The following is a 19,451-nucleotide window of genomic DNA, read 5'->3' as shown; positions in this document are numbered from 1 at the left end:
CAGGGTGGGGGGGCAGAACTGGCAGATCTACTGAAATACACTGTTGAGGGGGAGCAGCGGGTGAGACAGGAGAGGTCTGCCATGCTGTCTGGGTTAGCTCCTTGGCAGAGGATAGAACTCAGGCAGTAGCGGTAATAACGTGATATCACAGAGCCTGAACCCCTGAGCCAGCAAAGAGGCCCTCAGCACCTCTATTTTACCAAACCAATCCAGTTTAACAGAAGAAAAAAAAATACATTGACTATCTAGTGTGTACAAGAATACCATGAAGCTATGGAGAAAAGACCAGGTTAAGACAACACCATATAATGTTCAAAAGGAGTTCAGCTCTAAGGTAATAGCTCTTGTTAAAGACAGGTGTTCAACACACTATACCACCTTTACAAACAAATCAGCAGACAACAGTGCCTTGCTATAAATGATAATTTAAGCCAGCAAGAATACCAGAAGGATGTTTCCTTTTAAAGTGGTTGGTTTTGGTTTGTTTGTTTTAATCTGTCCGTTCACATTTGATCAAGGAAGAAGTCAGGGGAAAAGTGGGCCAAGCAAGAACTGGAGAACAATGGTAAGTAGTAGCAAAGGGAATCTAACCATTTGCATGACATCAAAAGCTTAGAGAATTCAGGCTAGGCTATTTTTAAACAAATACTAGCTCTTCCATATGGCTTTCAAGGAGTTTATACAACTCCCTCTAAAACAAAAGGCCAGCTGTAAAGTCTATGGAACAATGGAACCCCAAATCCCTTAATCTATAGAACAGCTCAATACTCTTAGAATACCGAAGAGTTAATGTATCTGAACTGCAAAGCTGAAGGGGGGAAAGTCAACTGAAGGGAAGAATTCCCTTTTGGATTCCCTTGTAGACAAATGCATCCAAGAAGAGCAGGGAGGAAGGACAGTAGCACTAGTGGAAATTTACAACACTCTGGAATTGCCTTTAGTAAACACCAAGTTATCCTTCTTTGGAGTTCCAGCTACTAGGGTAAATAATGGGCTTTCCCACTGGAATGCTTATGTAATATCATGAGCAAGAGTTTTCCTTTGCAACTCTGTGGGTCAGGAATGGGCAAAATAAGTCAGCAGCGTAGGAAACCGGGATTACCATACTCCCAAAATCCCTTTGGCCCAAAATGGCTAAAGCTGTGTACTGGAACAGGAAGGGCTATCAGTGGTTAGGAAGACACTAGTAATTAGTCATATTCCAATTTCAGCTTGATTCAGAAATGCACAACATTTCATGGTATTTTCAAATAGGGTTCTACTTTTGATCACTAGCTTTACAGAATGGTATGGAGCTCCTCATTTAAGAACCTATTTTCCAGCCCTCCCTGGTGGCACAGCAGGTTAAAGCACAGCACTGAGAAGCTAAAGCCACTTCCGCATGAGTTCGATTCCCGCCTGCCCCCGAGGTGACCACATGGAGTGGCAGACCTCTCCTGACCCGCCCACTGCTCCCCTCAGCAGTGTACTTCGTCAATCTGCCTATACTGCTCCCCATTCTGTCGATGGTGAAGCCTCTTGTCGCCCCTGAGCCTCTGGCCTATACCCGAGTTCTGTATGCACAAATAAATAAATCTTAAAAAACAAAAACAAAAACAAAACTATTTTCCTAGAGTTAATGCTTTCTTAAAAAAATAATGCTGAGGGCCCTCCCTGGTGGCGCAGCGGGTTAAAGCACAGCACTAAGAAGCTTAAGCCACTTGGCATGAGTTCGATTCCCGCCTGCCCCGGAGGTGACCACATGGCGTGGCAGACCTCTCCTGACCCGCCCGCTGCTCCCCTCAGCAGTGTACTTCGTCGATCTGCCTGTTCTGCTCCCTGCTCTGTCTCTGGTGAAGCCTCTCACCGCCCCTGAGCCTCTGGCCTGTACCCCAGTTCTGTATGTACAAATAAATAAATCTTTAAAAAAAAAAAGAAAATAATGTTGAAAATGGTGTTACAGTGTTTCTGATTCATAGCTAGTTATCAATAGATTACTGATACTGGGCCCTCCCTGGTGGTGCAAAGGTTTAAGTGCAGCACTATGAAGCAATCCAAAGCCACTGCAGCACACGTTTGATCCCCAGCCACTGAGGTGACCCATGTGGTGCAGCAGATCTCTCCTGTCTTGCCCGCTTCTCCCCTCAGCAGTGTATTTCAGGAGATCCACCTGTTCTGTTCCCACTCTGTCTATAGTGAATCTTCTTACCACTCCCACACTTCTGGCCCGTACCCCAGTTCTTGTATGCATAAATAAACAAGTCTTTTAAAAAACAGATTACTGATATTGATTCCTGAATGATAACAGACCAATGAAGCAGTTATCTTCCAAAGAAATATGAAATAGTGTATGAAATTCAGTATCACAGAATATATGACTTGTCATTTATAGACAAGTCCCTTAGGATAGCTTACAGTGAATGTAAATTATTAGTAAATAGAAACAAAACAAGTTATAAGGCTGTTTTAAGGTGTGGCAACTGCATTTTACTTTAAACAGACTACAGGAACTCCGAACTCCAAGTATTAAATACCTGAGCAGATATTAAAGAAGTTACCTTCAGAAATCTGTTTAAAAACAAATTCTAGGATAGGTGGGAGCTTAATGCCTGTGAGGACTGAAAGAATTAAAATTAAATCAATAATTTCACTTAATTTGCCTAGACTCTTTCCTGAAAGGGCTGGCTTTTAAAATAAGACAGATTATTGATGTACAGAAGGTCTAGGAATTTTTAAGATTAGCATTTCAACTCTTAGTTTGGGTTTGTGGGCAGGAAGTACAAATTGCCAAGGACCAAAATAAAGTTAAACAGGAAGACAAAGAATGTGTGGGTCGGTGTGTGATGTGTGTACTCACTAGGCACATAGTGACAGGATGCAGGGGATAAATTATAGCCCAGAACAATATATAATATGTCTCAGGGCAGGCTTATGCTTCAGAAGACTTTTAAGTGTGAAGGGATCCTGAAATGTAACTTAGGAAAATGCCCTTGTAATTTAGTATTCAGACAGAAGCACAACAGGGTGTGGAATTGGGTCCTTGTGAACATGCACAGCATAAGAAAATACAGCCTGGCAGTAGTTCAACACCCAAAATGGACATAACTGAAGGAGATTTAATTTCTAAATAGGAGAATACAAGGACACCATCATGTTCTTGCCACTGCAAATGCAATTATACTACTCCATGGCAGTAGAGTTGTGTACTGAAAAATCCAGTAGAATGCCATAAAGTTTCCATCCTCCATAGACCAGTCCTACTGAAAGAGGAAGACGCTCTTAATGTCAATAGGTCAAAAATTCCCTCCAAAGCAAAGATACACAACTCGTTATAACAATCATTCAAGTTAACTAAACACACACACACAAAGGAGAAAGGAATCAAAGACAAAGTAACGTTCTCTGAAATAAACCAACAGAAAGATATTTTACATAGTCCACCAAGAAAATAATTGTGAATCCACATTCATGGGTAAATATCATGCATTCTATATGAGCTGCAATGAGGAAAACCAGGTATTACAAATCAGGTAATGATCTAATTTAGCTCAGTGAGCTAGAGAAAAAAAAATTATCTGTATGGTCTGTGACCACTTTGGCTCTGAAGGGCACTACTGGGAGGAGCAATCTGCTTACTATTATACTGCAAAGACAGAAAAGCAAAAGACTATTATGATAAGAGTTGAACATTGCTGGTGAAGACTTTCGTGACGTCACTTCACCTGAATCTTTTAGAGATTTTTGTCACATGATGGCTATCTCTTGGCATTTCCTTCCTTCTTAACAGATGACAGGTCTTTTAAAAATATAAATCAAGAAAAATTATGTTTGTTATTTTTATATTTTGGCAGTCATTTAAAGGTATTCTTTGAGGTTTGAATTATTTGTATAAAATACATAGCATACACCTCTGTGTTGGGGAGTCTTACTGCCTTGCTGAGTAGCTGAGTAGATGCAAGAATGAATAAGACACCTGGTGTTTATTTCAGTAAAATTGAGGAAAAAAAGAATGCTCAAGTTAGAAGATGCTCACCTTAAGAATCACTTCACTGTTCAGCCAACATTGACTTGAAAGTTAACTATAAAATGGAGTTCACTAGTTCACAGATATGAATGTTTATAAATTACTGCATATAGGGTATAAAATTCTACATAAAATAGCTTATCCATCTCCCCATGCCAACCCTACACAATGGGCAACTAGAGGAATGAGATAAGAACTCCTCATCCTCTATCTTCAGCATCTAAGATCCCCAGGACACTGATGATGTGATGTAGTAAAAATTCAACCTCAATTTTTGGTTTTTAAGAAAGGTTAGTTTTTAGTGATAACAATGTTGAGTGCCATAGAAAGAACAGTATTAGCTACAAATCTAAAACAAGGGGGAAAGCCTAATTACAAACTGTATTTCTTATACATGACCAACAAACGCTGGGTATTTACGAAGGACAGCTCATACAGATTGAGAAAAAAGCACGATTAACTCGAGAAAAATGAACAACCGACACTTTACCAAGGAGCAAACCCAGGAGAAATGTACATTATCATTAGTGACTGCAATCACATCAATCAGACATATTTTATAAACATATGATTGGCAAAAATTAAAGTCTCCCTATATCAAGTATTGTGACTACAGGGATAGATGGGATCTTTGCATATAATTTGTAGAAGTAAAAATCAGTATAGATACTTCTGAAAAATCTGTACTATAAAATTGGACATATATATTTTCTAGTAATTATATTCTTAAATATACAAGATAATTTGCTGCACATGTACTACAAGAGTACAAAAATGAACAAGAATGTTTATAATTTCATCTTTTGTAAAAGCCAAAGAGAAAAGCTGAAGTGCCCACCAAAGTGTGTATATGAATAAACTGTGGTAAAGCCACATGATGGGATCCAATGTAGTCAAAGCAAATGGACCATGGAGACACACACATTCCAGAAGAATGTTAACACTGCAACAAGGGAAAAATGAATCTTACAAGAATATATAGAACATAAAACATTTTTCACAAAGGTAAAAACAACTTTATAAAATGCATACTTTAGGAAAATGCAGTCAGACCATATAAAAGGAAAACAAGAAAATGATAAAGGGGTTTCAGAATGATGGAGACCTCAAGCAGAAGGTAGGAGAGGATGGGCTCATAGAGTCCTAGCTTTTCTCTTAGAGGTAGGCGTCTTAAGGTGATTGCTGCAGTTTTTTAAATGCAACAATTAAATAATAATAAATGAAATGTTGGTCAATGATAAATCATGAAAGACGAATATGATTATGCCAGCTTAAAAAAAAAAATCAGTCTGGGTTCTCGCTGGTGGCACAATGGGTTAAAGCACTGCATTATGAAACTTTCCAAGGCCACTGCAGCATGAGTTCAATCCCCAGACAGGGAGCTGACCCACACAGTGTGGCACACCTCCCCTGACCCGCCCGCTGCTCCCCTTAGCAGTGTACTTATGTCAATATGCCTATTCTGCTCCCCACTCTGTCTCTGGTGAATCCTCTCACCCCACCCTCCCCCCACACCTCTGGCCTGTACCCCAGTTTTGTAAGCATAAATAATCTTAACAAAAAAAAAAAAAAAATCAGTTTTCCCAGCTCACCTTCATAAAGCTGTGCATACTGAGGGAAACCTGTTGCCCGTAGCCAATCACAAGCTTCTTTGGCTTCGATTTCTGTAACAGAACACAAGAAAGACAAAGTTGTTAGCTGTGTGTATCTCAGACTATTTTTTTCTTTAATAAGATGACTTCTGTTATATAAGCAAGCAGGATGAAAACAGGTAAAAAAAAATTAGTTCACATGTTTTACATTTTTGAGCTTCTTTTGGGGTTTCTAAAGAGACATACAATTGTTTGACTTTCCTTTGAAAAAGAAAAAAAGGAAGCCTAGTAATAAGTTACTCTGTGTTATGGTTACAAATGATTATGAAAATAGGGCATAATGAGAAAGTTGCAGAGGAATTAAATAACTAATTCTAAGCCTGCCTGGCTTAACTTAATTTACTTTTCAAGTCAGAAAAATGGCTACCCACTACATCTGACACCCTGAAAATGCAGTAACCTGACCAAAGGGAACAGGCCTTCTGACACCTCATGGGATGTTCGAATGACGCCCACATGCTGGGCAATGGCCTTTAGGGGTGCCCAGTACCACGGAGACCCTGGTCATCAGGTGCCTGGGACGGCATTAAGTCAATAAATCCCACAGTCTGGACAGGCTGAAATGCCTAATAAAGCTTCTGCTTTCCGGTGGTTAACATCTTGTAGATAGTATTGATAAACAGAAAGGCAAAGAGCAACTGACACTCTGTGTTCAAACTCACTCAAGCACATATTTACAATCCCGTTAAAACAGACTCACAGAGGAGGTCCCAGTACATTAATTAGTTTCTCTGTTTGCACAAAGAATATTCTTTCAACCCCTCTTCCCTCTTCCTCAGGCCATTAGAAAGCTAGTTATGTAAGGCTATTCACTCATTTATAAATGTCTCAACATGGCTTAATTTATTCCAGATTCAAATCTTCATTAAGCATCTCTCCTCTGAGCCAGGTGGGAGGCAGATAGGCTATATTAAGAGCTGTCTACATGTCTTACTTTTGTCTAGTTAACTTTGTGGTTTCAAAGCTTTCTCCATAGGAGTTCCTGCCCTTTAAAGAAAGGTTATTAAGGACACTCAAATTCATTAAACCAAGTAGGAATGTCCTTGCTGAGCAGGCCACCGAGAAAAAACGACCCTCTAACTTCTGATGAGTAAGTTAATACTAACTAAAAACCAACTGGGGCCTCAGCATGAATATAAATGGTATGGCCATTTACTTTCTTGAATTTTTCAATGCAGCCATGAAAGTAGCACCATTAAACCTAACTCACTGAATTGATGGTGAAGGACAAAGTACCATAAATATGTAAGAACGTCAAAGTCTGCATTGGATAAAAGAATATACATGAGTTATACTCCAATGTGAACTTGCTGATGCTTAACATTTTTTTTTTAAAGATTTTATTTATTTATTCATATAGAACTGGGGTACAGGCCAGAGATGCGGAGGGTGAGAGGATTCACCAGAGACAGAGTGGGGAGCAGAACAGGCAGATCGACGAAGTACACTGCTGAGGGGAGCAGCGGGCGGGTCAGGAGAGGTCTGCCTCGCCATGTGGACTCCTCCAGGGCAGGCGGGAATTGAACTCATGCTGAAGTGGCTTAAGCTTTGTAGTGCAGTGCTTTAACCCGCTGCGCCACCAGGGAGGGCCGATGCTTAACATTTTTAATGCAGTTTATGCATTGCCTTAGAAAGGAATTAAGGAAGCTTTGAATAAAATCATGAACATTTTATAAAAACCTAAATTGTTGGCAAAATATATAAAAGCTCAATATTTTAAAGAACAAGGGAACTTTTCCAACTCTCTCAGTGGCCACCTGGGGGGCAGGGGAGAAGCTTAAGTGTTCAAAAACTATTTTAAATACCATTCTTCTATTCAGATGGTGTTTCCATTCAACAGCTTATTAGATATGAACACTAGATTGTGAAAATGTAAATGTTCCTGCTTCCTTAATATTTTATTTAACAAGTAGTAAGTAACCTGAAATTCTCAATGTTCACCCAGTTTTCAGATATGACATCAGGTTAGCACACACAAAAAACCTTAGACACTACTGACTGGCTTATTTTTCCACTATTTAGGATGCATTCATGACTTTTTTTGGTGAAAAAATGGTTTAAATGAAAGATTTGAAATATACTATTTTCCTGAAAAGTCATTTATTTATGTCATAGTTTACAATTTCAAAGTGTTTTCACACATATTTCTCTGTAAGGTCCATGTAATTTCAGAAACACATAAGTATCTATTGTTGTTATGCTAATCTCTTACTTATTTCCCATAACTAAGAAAATGAAATGACCTCAAATGACCAAAAATGTGATCTAATAAACTGTGTCCACATAGTTACTCTTCTGACATTGGTTAGAAATGATGTGAACAGGTGAAAATTTGCTTCTTCAGCTGATCAACTAATTAGAGGTTTATAATGGAAAAAAAAGTACATTACTTTCAAGAACTGCAGAAATTCCCTAGTATCACTTTAAAAATAGATGTGTATTTTTTTTTAAAGATTTATTTATTGTTCATACAGAACTGGGGTACAGGCCAGAGGTGCAGGGACAGTGAGAGGCTTCGCCAGAGACAGAGTGGTGGAGCAGAACAGGCAGACTGATGAAGTACACTGCTGAGGGGAACAGCGGGCGGGTCAGGAGTGGTCTGCCTTGCCATGTGGATCACCTCCGGGGCAGGTGGGGATTGAACTCATGCTGAAGTGGCTTTAGTTTCTTAGTGCTGTGCTTTAACCCGCTGCGCCACTAGGGAGGGCCATAGATGTGTATTCTTTAAATGTGAAACTACAGGAAGCAGATTAAGTGTATGATCCATTATATATGTTAAGATGTTCACTCATGAAAACTTAGGCTGCAGAGCAGATGAGAACATAACCTGCCATCTTTGTAGAATGGTTGTGAAAATTTGTCACTGATGTTTAATAAATGGAATAGTTGCTAACCTCACTCCCAATCCTTTTCTACTACCAGTAGGTCAAGGTAAAATGCTAACATTCCAATGTAAATACCGATTAATAATCTTTTGTTATACTTAACATAAAACAAACCTGTATCTACATTCAAGTCAGGTAGAGAATATGCTTCCTATTTTTTCACCTTTGATGCAAGAATTAACTTTCACTTGTTTTCCTTTCTTCAAACTTGGCTCATAAGCTGTAAGTTTCACTATCTTTTCTCTCCCTCAGTCTTTGCTGTAGCTCCAGTGCCTCGAAAATCAAGTCTTAACACCTCTGTGTGGGTTTGCAAGGTATCAACCTAACTCTTCAGCCCCCAGTCCTCCTGTATCCCCGCCAAAGTAAACTTGGAGGTTCCCTTCCCACACATACTTGTGACCTCCCCGTCTTAAATGTTCTCCCCTTTTCTGTATATCAGATTTCACTCATCCTTCAAGGCGCATCCCCAAGGCTGCCACTTCTGTGCAGTCCTCCAGATGCCTCTTGACAAATCTATTCATAACTGCTATTCAGGGCCCAATATGTGCAAGGCCCTGCTTGAGCACTTATTATTTTTTTTAATGATCTATTTAATTTATTTATACATATAAAGCAGAGCAGGGGTTTAGGCCAGTTGTGTGTGTATGGGGAAGAGGAGGGTGGAGGGGGGTTGGATTCACCAGAGAAAGAGTGGGGAGAACAGGCAAAATGACTGAAATACATTGCTGAGGGGAGAAGCCCTTGAGACAGGAGATTCTGCTGCACCAAGTGGTTTAGCTTCCAGGCCAGCTTAGAACTGGTGCTGCAGTAGCTGCCAATAGCTTCATTATTGTGCTGAGACTTAACCCCTTAATCACCAGGGAAGCCCTGTCCAAATACTTTAAAGCATATTCATTCATTCACTCCTCACAGTGAAAAATGTTAATTACTGACATCACTCCCCAGAGATAAGAAAATAAGTGGGGGAATAGTCATTTCTCCTTAAAAGTGAGCTTTTCTACATTCAGAGAACAGGGCCTAAGATACAAAAATGAGCCACACAGTGGCTCCCTTAAATGTAACTATAAACAACATTTAAGACATTAAAGAAAGCGCGCTCATGTTATATTACCACAGTCACCTTACCTCCCAGATGCCACTAACTGGCTCTCTGGGCAAGATTTTTCCTTCAGTTTATTTGAGTGGTGGTATGAAAACGCTGAAGATGACTTTCAAAAGTCATTCTCCAAAATGCTATCAAAAACTAAAAATACAATGGACATAAGAAGCTTTTCTGCCTAGGTTTTCTCTTAGTAAACAACAGACAAATGTGTTAAGGAGGAAACAGGAAATTTTTATTGGAAACAGCTTAGGGGTTAGTTGTATTAGATGAATGAGGGCCAGGAGACCCTTTTTGTGTATGGCTGGGAATCAGCAGGCCATATTTGCCCATTTCCTGGCATGATGGGATGACCCCATCTTCCCCTTACCCCTCAACAGTAAGTTCAACAGAAATTCCCCCAACCCTGTCATCATTCTGTTGAACTTGCTGCTCGTAGGTGGCTGAGTCACAGTAACTGGGTCAAAGCAGGATGTTCTGTTTGCTCTACAGAGTGGGAACTCTCAGACTCCCTGCTTTCTTTGCCAGCAGGCTGCCAATGTCAGTCACGGCAAGCACTACACAGAATTTATCACGTCAGGGAAATCATAAGGACTTGGAGGAACATAAGAAAATTCAAGCACTTTCCAGATTCCTTGTATTCCCCCAATTAGGACTCTTGGGGCAAGCTTGGTGGAGAGGTTAATGCTTTCACAGCGACAGAGAAGCAAGTGAGCAGTGGGAAGGCAAGACAGTGCTTTCTGACCTGAACCAACATGCGTGCCCGTTCTCGGTCTCACAGATTCCTTGAAGGAAGGCAGACTCTGCTAACTGAGTCACAAGCCTCTGTGTCAAGGTGATTAATGTCACAGGTCTGCTCAGCAGAGGGGCACTAATGGCCATCTTCACCTGGTATGGTGGGGAGAGCTCACATCCTGGAGAGGTAAAGCTGGGCCCCTTTCAGCAAGACGCCATGTTTGTGGTCCTCAACTCTGATGCAGAAGGCATCACCTCCGGGAGCACCCGCCACCCACCACTACCTGCTCCCAGGAATTTTGACTTTCTCAGGAGAGAACCTGGACAGTACTCCACAGTACATCTATAGGTAGCCAGGACTGAGAGTGAGCCAGACAACATTTCTTCCTTATCCTGGACATGTACTCCCCTGGATTATCCTGACAGCCTTCCAGCTGAACTCTGATAAGCCTTGCCACACTGCCCTCAACAGAGCTTCCTAGGCCATAGGGTCCCTGAGTCCCTGAGTTCATCTTTAAGAAATATATGATTCATTATGTCACCTTCTTGTTAATAACTCTTTCAGTGGTCTTCCAGATACAACCCAAATTCCTCAGCAAAGACACCGGGCCTTCACAGTTTGGATTCTGTGTAATTCAGTACTGGCTAGTCTCCAAATGTGAGCTTTGCTCTACTCTTACAGAATTCCTTAGAGTTTCCAGAGTGCACCTTGCTCCCTCATATCTCAGTCTCTTAATCTGTTCTCTCCCCTGCCTCAGATGGATCCCCTATTCTACCCTACAACTTCCTCAGTCTGAGTGAGGTGCATGAACTTTAACTCATCAGTACAGCCTCAAAGACTACCTTTTTCTACATTGGACCCAGGTACACATATTTGATTGATGGAATCCAGTCATAGCTTCCCTTCTTCAAAAACAGATTAAGAACTATGACTCCATCTCCTTCCTCTTTGCAGTGAATACAAATAAATGCCAAAGACTGGTTATCAGGAGTTACTTATGTAAAACGAATTTTTATTAAATTCTAATGTTATCTAATCATAACAAAGATTTTTAACTAGCGCCTAAAGCATTCCTACCCTCAGGTATCTAAAGAAATTTCAAGCATCTGCTGTACATATTCTGAAACAAAGCAATCTGGAAGCTTCTGGAAGACTGGTGAAAATGCATTCCATTTCCAAGGCCACATGATCTAAAAGGAGCTGAGGCCAATCCACCTTCCGGTGTAACTAGCGCGCTATTACACAAGTGAGGGAAACCATCCTTCATTTTCCCATTCCCTTCCCCTGAAGTTATTTCTTGAACACCTCAGTGTACTGCCAGTTTGGTTCAGAGACAAAGACAGGAGTTCCTGCCCCAAACCAGGAAGCCAACAGGAAAACGTAGTTCGCCATTGAGTATGTGGTGACAGCTATGTTTAAGACCTAAGTGACCCTGGACAGACAGACCAACAAGCACCGTTTGACAGGGGAAAGCCCGAGACCTGACCATGGTCCCCATACCCCATCTCCTTACACAGCCTCCCTGGCAGCCTGTCTCCCCTGGTTAAAATGCTGCAGTCAGTCACACTGGTCTCTTCTTTCCACCCCCCCACCCACTTTGTCCTGCTTTATTTTTTGTGCTCACTTTATGGCTCACCTTTGTGCTCACTTTATGGCTCACCTCTCTATTTTACTCTCTGATATAGCTCAAATTTCTACACAGTTCTCGGGCTTTAAATGGTCCTGTTCCTCAATAAACAGTGTGTGGATAAATAAAATACTAGTATGATTTTGTTCTAGTGTAGTGGTCTTAACTTTTCCAACCAGGGCCCACAAAAGATTACCATTTACATTGTAACCCTGGCACACACAAGTATGTCTGTGTGCATGTGCATACATGTACACATTCACATATACATCTATGTAGATTAAGTATATGGAAAACTGAAATCAAGTTGCACCAAACGGCACTGCCAATTACTGATGCAGTCTTAAAATTTTCTATTCTTTCATTTTTCTATTCAGTTTTCAAAATGCTGTTACCTACCAAAGGAACCACTATGAAATGCACTATTCCTAAAAAAAAAAAAAAAAAAAAAAAAAAAAAAAACAGAAAGGACACTTAGGATTTCTGCATAGCAGAGGGAGAATGTGATGTCACATGGGAAAGTCATGCATTCAGAGGTGGGCGACAGGAGTGGGGTTGCCACTTGAGCACATAGTTCAGCTTGGCCTTTAACGAAGGGGTAGTTATGACATGTGTGTATGACTGGCTTGCACGTAAAGAGATTCAAAGTAAAGGAGACAATTTGCTAAGTGAGTGCTGGCACCACACAGAAGGAAGAATGGTGAAAATGGTAAGCGGGTTTCATTTGCTGTAACAAAGCAAAGAAAGGGGAGGATAACCTGGTTACTTAGTGAGCAATCAACATTATTGCCTCAGATGAAAAATAGCTTTGCTTCAGGGTGTCCCAAACTTCTAATAATCCATCACAGAAACAGGCCAAAGTGTTACCTATACCAGCCCAGGAAAACAGGTCTAGGAAAGAACACACTGCTTAGTTAAAAAGATAACCTCTCAGCACCTGTTTCCTCATTTGTAGAATCTTGGATTGCCATAGGCTTTGTAAATTCCCTAAATTTCTCACTGAAATTTCCTTTCTGTCCATTTCCCCTTTCCACGAAGACAACTTATTTCTAATGTTAATTTTCCAGATTTATCAATTACCTAGATTCTTTTTCCTTAAAACGCTGAATCAATAGTAACTGCTTTGAGCTTCCCAGCTTTGTGAACTTAAGTTTATTGATGAAATTTCTAATTTGCTTCTTAATAGGGAAAGTCCATGATTTGTGAGACCCATATTCTTATTACAGAGAACTAAAAGAAAAAAAAAAAAATCAAACCCTAAAGTCTTTGCTTATGTATGTCTCTATAGTCACACATAAAATATTTATAGGAAGAAAATACTCGACCCATAGACAATTTTCAAAGTTTAACTTTACTTATTGATCTTTTATGCTCATATTTCAGGAATAGACACATCCCAGTTTTTACAGTCAGTGAATTCAGTGCTGAAATGCATCTTGGACTTTTCAACATTTCTCTTTATAAATGGGGAAGCTGGTTTAGAGATTAAGGGATTTTTTTAAGTTTCCAGCCACTTTAGCTCTCACTCCAGGTTGGGACACTTTCTGCACACTTCAACAATGCTTACAAAGATTACCCTCTCTTTAAAATCACTGGACTGTTTTTCAGTACCACTAAGAACTGGAAGTTTGGGTGAGTACTCTTTTTAATTTTTTTCCTTCTGCTTGATGCTTGGAGGCAGGTATGTTGCTTTCTAGTAAAGAAGATTCCTAGAAATAATATAAAGGGGTGGGGGGTGGGAAGGACCTTTTTTGTGCCAATGATGTGATGACAACTTAATAAATGGTTTTGCCTAGAAAGAAAATCTGTAAATCTATACCTGGGATTATTCAGTGAAAGGGTTCTCTAGCATTGCAGAAATTAAATTAACAGAATTCCCCTTTGGGGATCATTTAGTTCAAGTACTTGCAAAATACATAAGCCAGAAAAAGGCAAGTGTTCACATCAACAAATATGTGCTTTTCCCTCACAAAGGCAAACGGTTTCGTAGTAATTTGAACCCTCAACTGACATTACTCCATCAGGACTCCAGATGTGAGCTAACAGATATTTCCAAGACCAGAAAATATCTCCCAACAAATAAAAAACTGGTACTTAGTACTCAGCACAAAAAAGTCAAATAGAAATAAAAATAACCTGTTAAAGAAATGGATACTGCATTATCACAGCTTTTGGATTCATTTCAGTATGTGATGGGTTTAAAAAAAAACAAACTTGATTTACACACACAAACACATACACACACATCTCCAACATTTAGTATCAAATATTCCTAAAGCACACTCTGCCCCATCTCCATCATTAAAGGCTGGCAGGCACTTCAATTCTTTTTCTTACACATGTTAACAAAATTTATTCCACTGAATCTAATTCCTTTAGTCAGCCCTAAGTTCACCAGTGCAATACAACACAGGAAATATAAAACACTGTAAGCCATAATGCTACCAATAGCCATAAATCAAAAATAATGGGAAGCCTGAGGATTTCTAAAGAAGCTGTTTACTCATAGTCCAATCAGACCTGACAGAGAAGAAAAGAGAAAATCAAATGAAATACCAAGCTGCATTATCACAAACCAATGAAAATAAAAACAAATCGCCTCTAGCCATGCTCAGCCTCAAACAGGAAACATTGTTCTCTTTGACTTCTCAGCTTGTACCCAAAACATTTAAGAAAAAACAGGAGTCACTGTCTTCTAGGTGAATTATTTTGTGGGGACACCCAGTTCCCCAAACTCACACATTCTGTCAAAATTTGATTTCGATGCATCTATTTAGTTTAGGAACATTTCTGGTTTTATCCGTGATCTTTTTGCTACACACAGCAAAATGAACTCCTCATCTTGCTGATGTCTCCATTTTGTTGTTTACACATGTAGTGGGACAGGGGTCTGAGGCTGCATTCAGGGCACACATGACCTTGGACTAGTCACTACACTTCCAGGCCCTGCAGCTGTCCCTCAGTAGGGGATAGGCAATGTTTTTCCCCGTTGCCATTGTACAGTTCTGGAAATTCCCATCAAAATGACTGTCACAAAGGCCCAAGCACCAAATAAGATTCCTTTTGTCAAGTTACACAGTTAGAAAATAGGCATTGTGGGGAGACTGTTCTTTCGGAGTTTCCGGTTTGTCAAGAGGTGAAGATGATTTCAGCAATTTCTATCTGGGATAGACGACACAGCGTGGCTATAGTGCAACCCAGTGCAGGAGCCACTGGCCATGTCACCTCTAAGGGTCCCCACCCCCCCTGCCCCCCTGCCCCTCCAGGGCTTCCTAAATGCCACAGCCTAGGAACTGCTACAAGCTCCGGGTGTGGAAAACTTTTGTCCCTCAGACATCCTCTAGAGACTCCCGGCAAGAAGGAAGGCGCCTTTGTGACAAGCTTCAGGAAGCAGCCCCAGTCCTCTCTGCAGGACACTCAAAGGTGGGGCAGGGATGAGAACAAAATGTGGATGGGAGGTGTCAGAGGCATCTGAGGACTCAGCTTTCCTGACCTCAGACTTCACTTCACTTGCTTTTGATTGTTCTCTTGGGGGGCTGGAGGGAGTAAGACATGTAAAGTCTCCCACACCTCCCATGAGCAGATGTCTGTGTGAATGAAAATGGAGCATCTGCCACTAGGAAATTCAGCAGAATAAAAAATAAGGATGGATAACTAAGAAAAATGCATTCCCTATAGTTTCACTTGAACTTAATGATCTGATTGCTTAGGTAACCAAAGGCAGGCATTTTCAAGATGTCGTTCCCGTATTTTTAGGGTCAGCTGGGAGCAAATTTTCCCTTAGACATAGAATCTTAAAACACTTCCACTGAAGTGAGCATTAAGTACAGAGCCTGCAAAATGACACCCCAGACTCGCTCCCTAAGTGTTAAAGAGAGGGGTTGAAGTTTCCACTCAGGAGTCTCAAGGGGACATAGAGATCACTATTTTTGTCATCCTGCTCTGAGGTCTAGCCCCCCACCTGTGCACATAGGACCCTTGGAAACTGTAAGGTTACAAGCTTCTAGGTGGCCACCAAATACTGTTTTTTTAAATTGAATAAAGCACTTCCAAATGTATCTTCATAAAGCGGACACTATTCTCACCTCTATCAGGTTGAAATCCTAGCTCTGTGTATTCAGAGATGTCGAGTATTTAACGCTCCTATAGTAAGACGGGAATTATTATAACGACACTTTATCAACTTGTCATGAAAATTAAATGTGAGAATGAATACAAACTGTATGGAAAGTTTTAGTTTCTCTAATCTTATTACTATCTGGAAAGTCTGTGGATTTCTTATGAAAGTTAGAAAGGAGGATCCATTCTAGACTGTTGCTCGTGAGAGATTATAAACATACTGGCTAAATAAGCAACACTTTCTTCCTGTTCACCACCAGCTATGACGCTAGGAGGGAACAGCTGTTGAAAAGAAATGTTCAGATAGAGTAGTCCTAATTAAAGAACCCCCAGCAGAACTACACTCTGCTCCTTATCATTGATCATAACAGTCCTTAACAATAACACAGGGCCCCAACAAGGAAAAGTACAGAGACAGGAAGAGTCTTTCTCAGATGGGAATCTTACCCTTTCATATAACTGCATTTCTGACTAATTTGAAGTTAAAAGAAAACAGCATTATCTGCACTCACATCAGCAACCTATGCCTATAAAAAATATTTCAACCCAATGACAATGCCTTACTTATAGAGGTATTATCCTCTTATGTTTAAAATCTCTGAATCTTTCCTGCAATGGCTAGAGTCAAAGACAGACCGTTGTGAAAATCTGCTCCAGAGAAGTGTTTTCCTTCTAATTTCACAGTCATAAAAATGACTTGGGGTAATTTGGATATTTACACTTTATGGTTGGGTATTAGTTCACGTTGACCATCAAAGTGAGGGAAAAAATTTTTTTTTCAAGTCCTGAATGTATACTCCTGTGCATTGTAGCTTCTGAGCCAATACCTCCAAAGGATTTTGGGGGATAGATTTTGTTAAAATGAGCACTTACAGAAGAATAACCAAATTTATAAATAAAAATTTCTCTCTTTTACTGGATCCAATGTTGCTCTAATCATCAAACTATGCAAACATAAAAAGAGAAAATCACTCTTTCCCCCAGATCTACTTTATCATCTTAAGAACATGCCTGGCATGATGTGAACCTCTCTGCTGGTGATACCAGGGGGCTAGGTTTACTGTAAAGTTCTAAAGCACAGAATTAGGTCTTCAGTGATTTGGCAATGTCCAGGGAGGAAGGGGAAACATCTGAAGTTATTTTTACATTTGCAAGTCTTCTGGCTGTTGAGGGTGAATGGTAGGGTGGGGGTCAGGTATTGTGTGGAACCCTTTAGGGTCTTTTTTTTTTTTTTTTTTTTGCATAGCCTCATTTCCTTCTTCCTGTTGCTAGGAAGGAGAATGAAGCATGAGAAATTTGTGTTTACAATACTGGACCATCCTGTCCAACTCAGGCACTCTACAGAAAGAGTACAATTCATTTCACCTACTGTACTCTGGATGCCCCCATTCTTCTGAACCAAGTCATCTTTCCCCAAATATGTTCAAATTGCATATTTACCCACCTAAGGCATAAAAATGCCACTCTCATTTGAGCATTGCATCATGGCTTAAAATCTCCATGGGGACACCAAGGGAAACCCAAGTACTTATTTCGGTCTCTGAAATCAACTCTTGGAATCCCACCAAGTCTCTGATTGGAAGGCATCTCACTGGGGCCTCCCAATTCCTCTTCAAGACCCACACTAGTTCTAGAAATAGAAGTTGAAGTTTTAGATGTATTTTTTACTCATGTTATAGTAATAACTTTTTGAATCATGCCATACTTTTCTGTTAACCTAGTATATTTTCTAGAAACATTTGAACATTCCTTCCTAATGTTAAAATTCTCTCAAGTTGTTTGGTCTTTGCTCGTTGAGCTACAGTATAAATAACAACAGAATCATAAACAAAAGGAATCCTTAGGTGAAAGGGTAACTGACATCTCTGCCTCACTCCAGAACCAGTCTTCTGATTTGTGCAGGTAGTACTTGTTTTCAGTTAGCTATAGGGTTCAACCTTTTTACTCTTGAAGGAGTATTTCTCCTAAGATCTGTAATTGGGAAGTTAAGACACATATGTGTCACTGAGATAATGTTTCTCATCCACTCAAAGGAAAGATTTAAAATGGGTGCTATTTATCCTAATTCTGTAAATTGGGTAAACCAAGTCAGAGTCCCTTTAGAACTTCCTGAACATTTGGTATGAAGGGTCATTCAGCTTGAATTAAAATAAAATTTGTTCTTGTCAAAAGCAAACTTTAAAAAACAGCTCAGAGAGAAAGTTAAGTCTTTGGTGCTTCATTCTAAACTCTGAACAGTAGTGCTAATGAAAAAAATATGCATTTAGGCTTTGGCCAGGCTGTAAATCTAGCATGCCACGTTAAAGTACACGCAATCGCCAACATTTTTTCAGAAAATGTCTCGAAATAACTTCTGAATGCACATCTGCTAACTATTTGACACTCATTCCCCAGGGCGTTAGTTCTTCTACCAGAGGGGCTGTTAACTTACAGGGCACCTTCTCTGACCATCTGCTACAGTCTGCAAGCCAAGATGGCACTGGGTGCCTCCATTAATTCTACACTTAGGGTCTGCAAATTATCTCAGCAGAGGACCAGCCTGCAGTCCAGATGGATGCTGAATTAGTCAACCTCTTGGAGTTGCTGAGAGATTTACATTCAGAGTTCTGCTGGGCTATTATTTTCCCTCATCCCCTCAGCAAACACTTTTGGGGGAAAAAAAATGTAATTTGAGATTCAGGATTCTGCCATCTCAGACCTGGGATTTTTTTTCCTGGCTAAGTTCATCATATATGCCACCCTCATGAATCTGCAATGGATGGCTGTGCCTCGTTCTACATTCCTTCACCTCAACAATGGTTCAAACAGCACTGATTCCTGAAAATGAACCAGTTTGCTAATCATGTTGGGTGTAGAAGACTAACTCAAAGCTTGTAGGGAGCAAAGCTTTTCTCTCTACCATGCAGATAAATAACGACATGCAAAGGTTTCCTTCTATAGGAAATAGCATAAATTGGGTGTATGCTGAACATCAGTGCCAGACAATGTGCTAAGCACTTGTATTAACTCCATTAATACAAACTCCCCCAAATGACAAATATGACTATTACCCCCATGCTGCAGATGAAGGAGGTGCAGAGAGGTCATGTCACTTCCCAGATTCAGCCAGGTAGGAGGCTGCAGACCCTACCTGGGCCAGTCTCAGCCCTGTCTGTTGTAACTCTCCAAGCTCCAGGGTCTGTGCACCAAGTAGACACGTAAAATGACACGTGGCAAGGTCGGTTGGCCACAGCCAGGGGTATAACTCTTGCAAAAGATCAAAGGCTCACCCCATGACGTTGGAGGTGGGAAACAGGGCAGAGGCTGCGGCAGAGTTCCAAAAAGCCATTG

The 19,451-nt window shown here is 40.4% G+C and overlaps 1 protein-coding gene across 3 annotated transcripts in view; it reads right to left on the bottom strand.

The window, feature by feature from the left end:
• Nucleotides 1–19,451, bottom strand: part of LOC101636986 (rho GTPase-activating protein 7) — a 156,340-nt gene that overhangs the window by 22,480 nt on the left and 114,409 nt on the right. For all 3 annotated transcript variants that reach the window (XM_012724850.1, XM_012724851.1, XM_012724852.1), the window contains exon 2: nucleotides 5,596–5,667. In XM_012724850.1, coding sequence (XP_012580304.1) covers nucleotides 5,596–5,667 — 72 coding nt within the window. The remainder of the gene's footprint in view (nucleotides 1–5,595; nucleotides 5,668–19,451) is intronic.

This window comes from Condylura cristata, unplaced genomic scaffold, assembly GCF_000260355.1.
Source record: "Condylura cristata isolate star-nosed mole 26May11 unplaced genomic scaffold, ConCri1.0 scaffold00014, whole genome shotgun sequence".
Lineage (NCBI taxonomy): Eukaryota > Metazoa > Chordata > Mammalia > Eulipotyphla > Talpidae > Condylura > Condylura cristata.
This window is presented reverse-complemented; position numbering and strand designations above follow the sequence as displayed.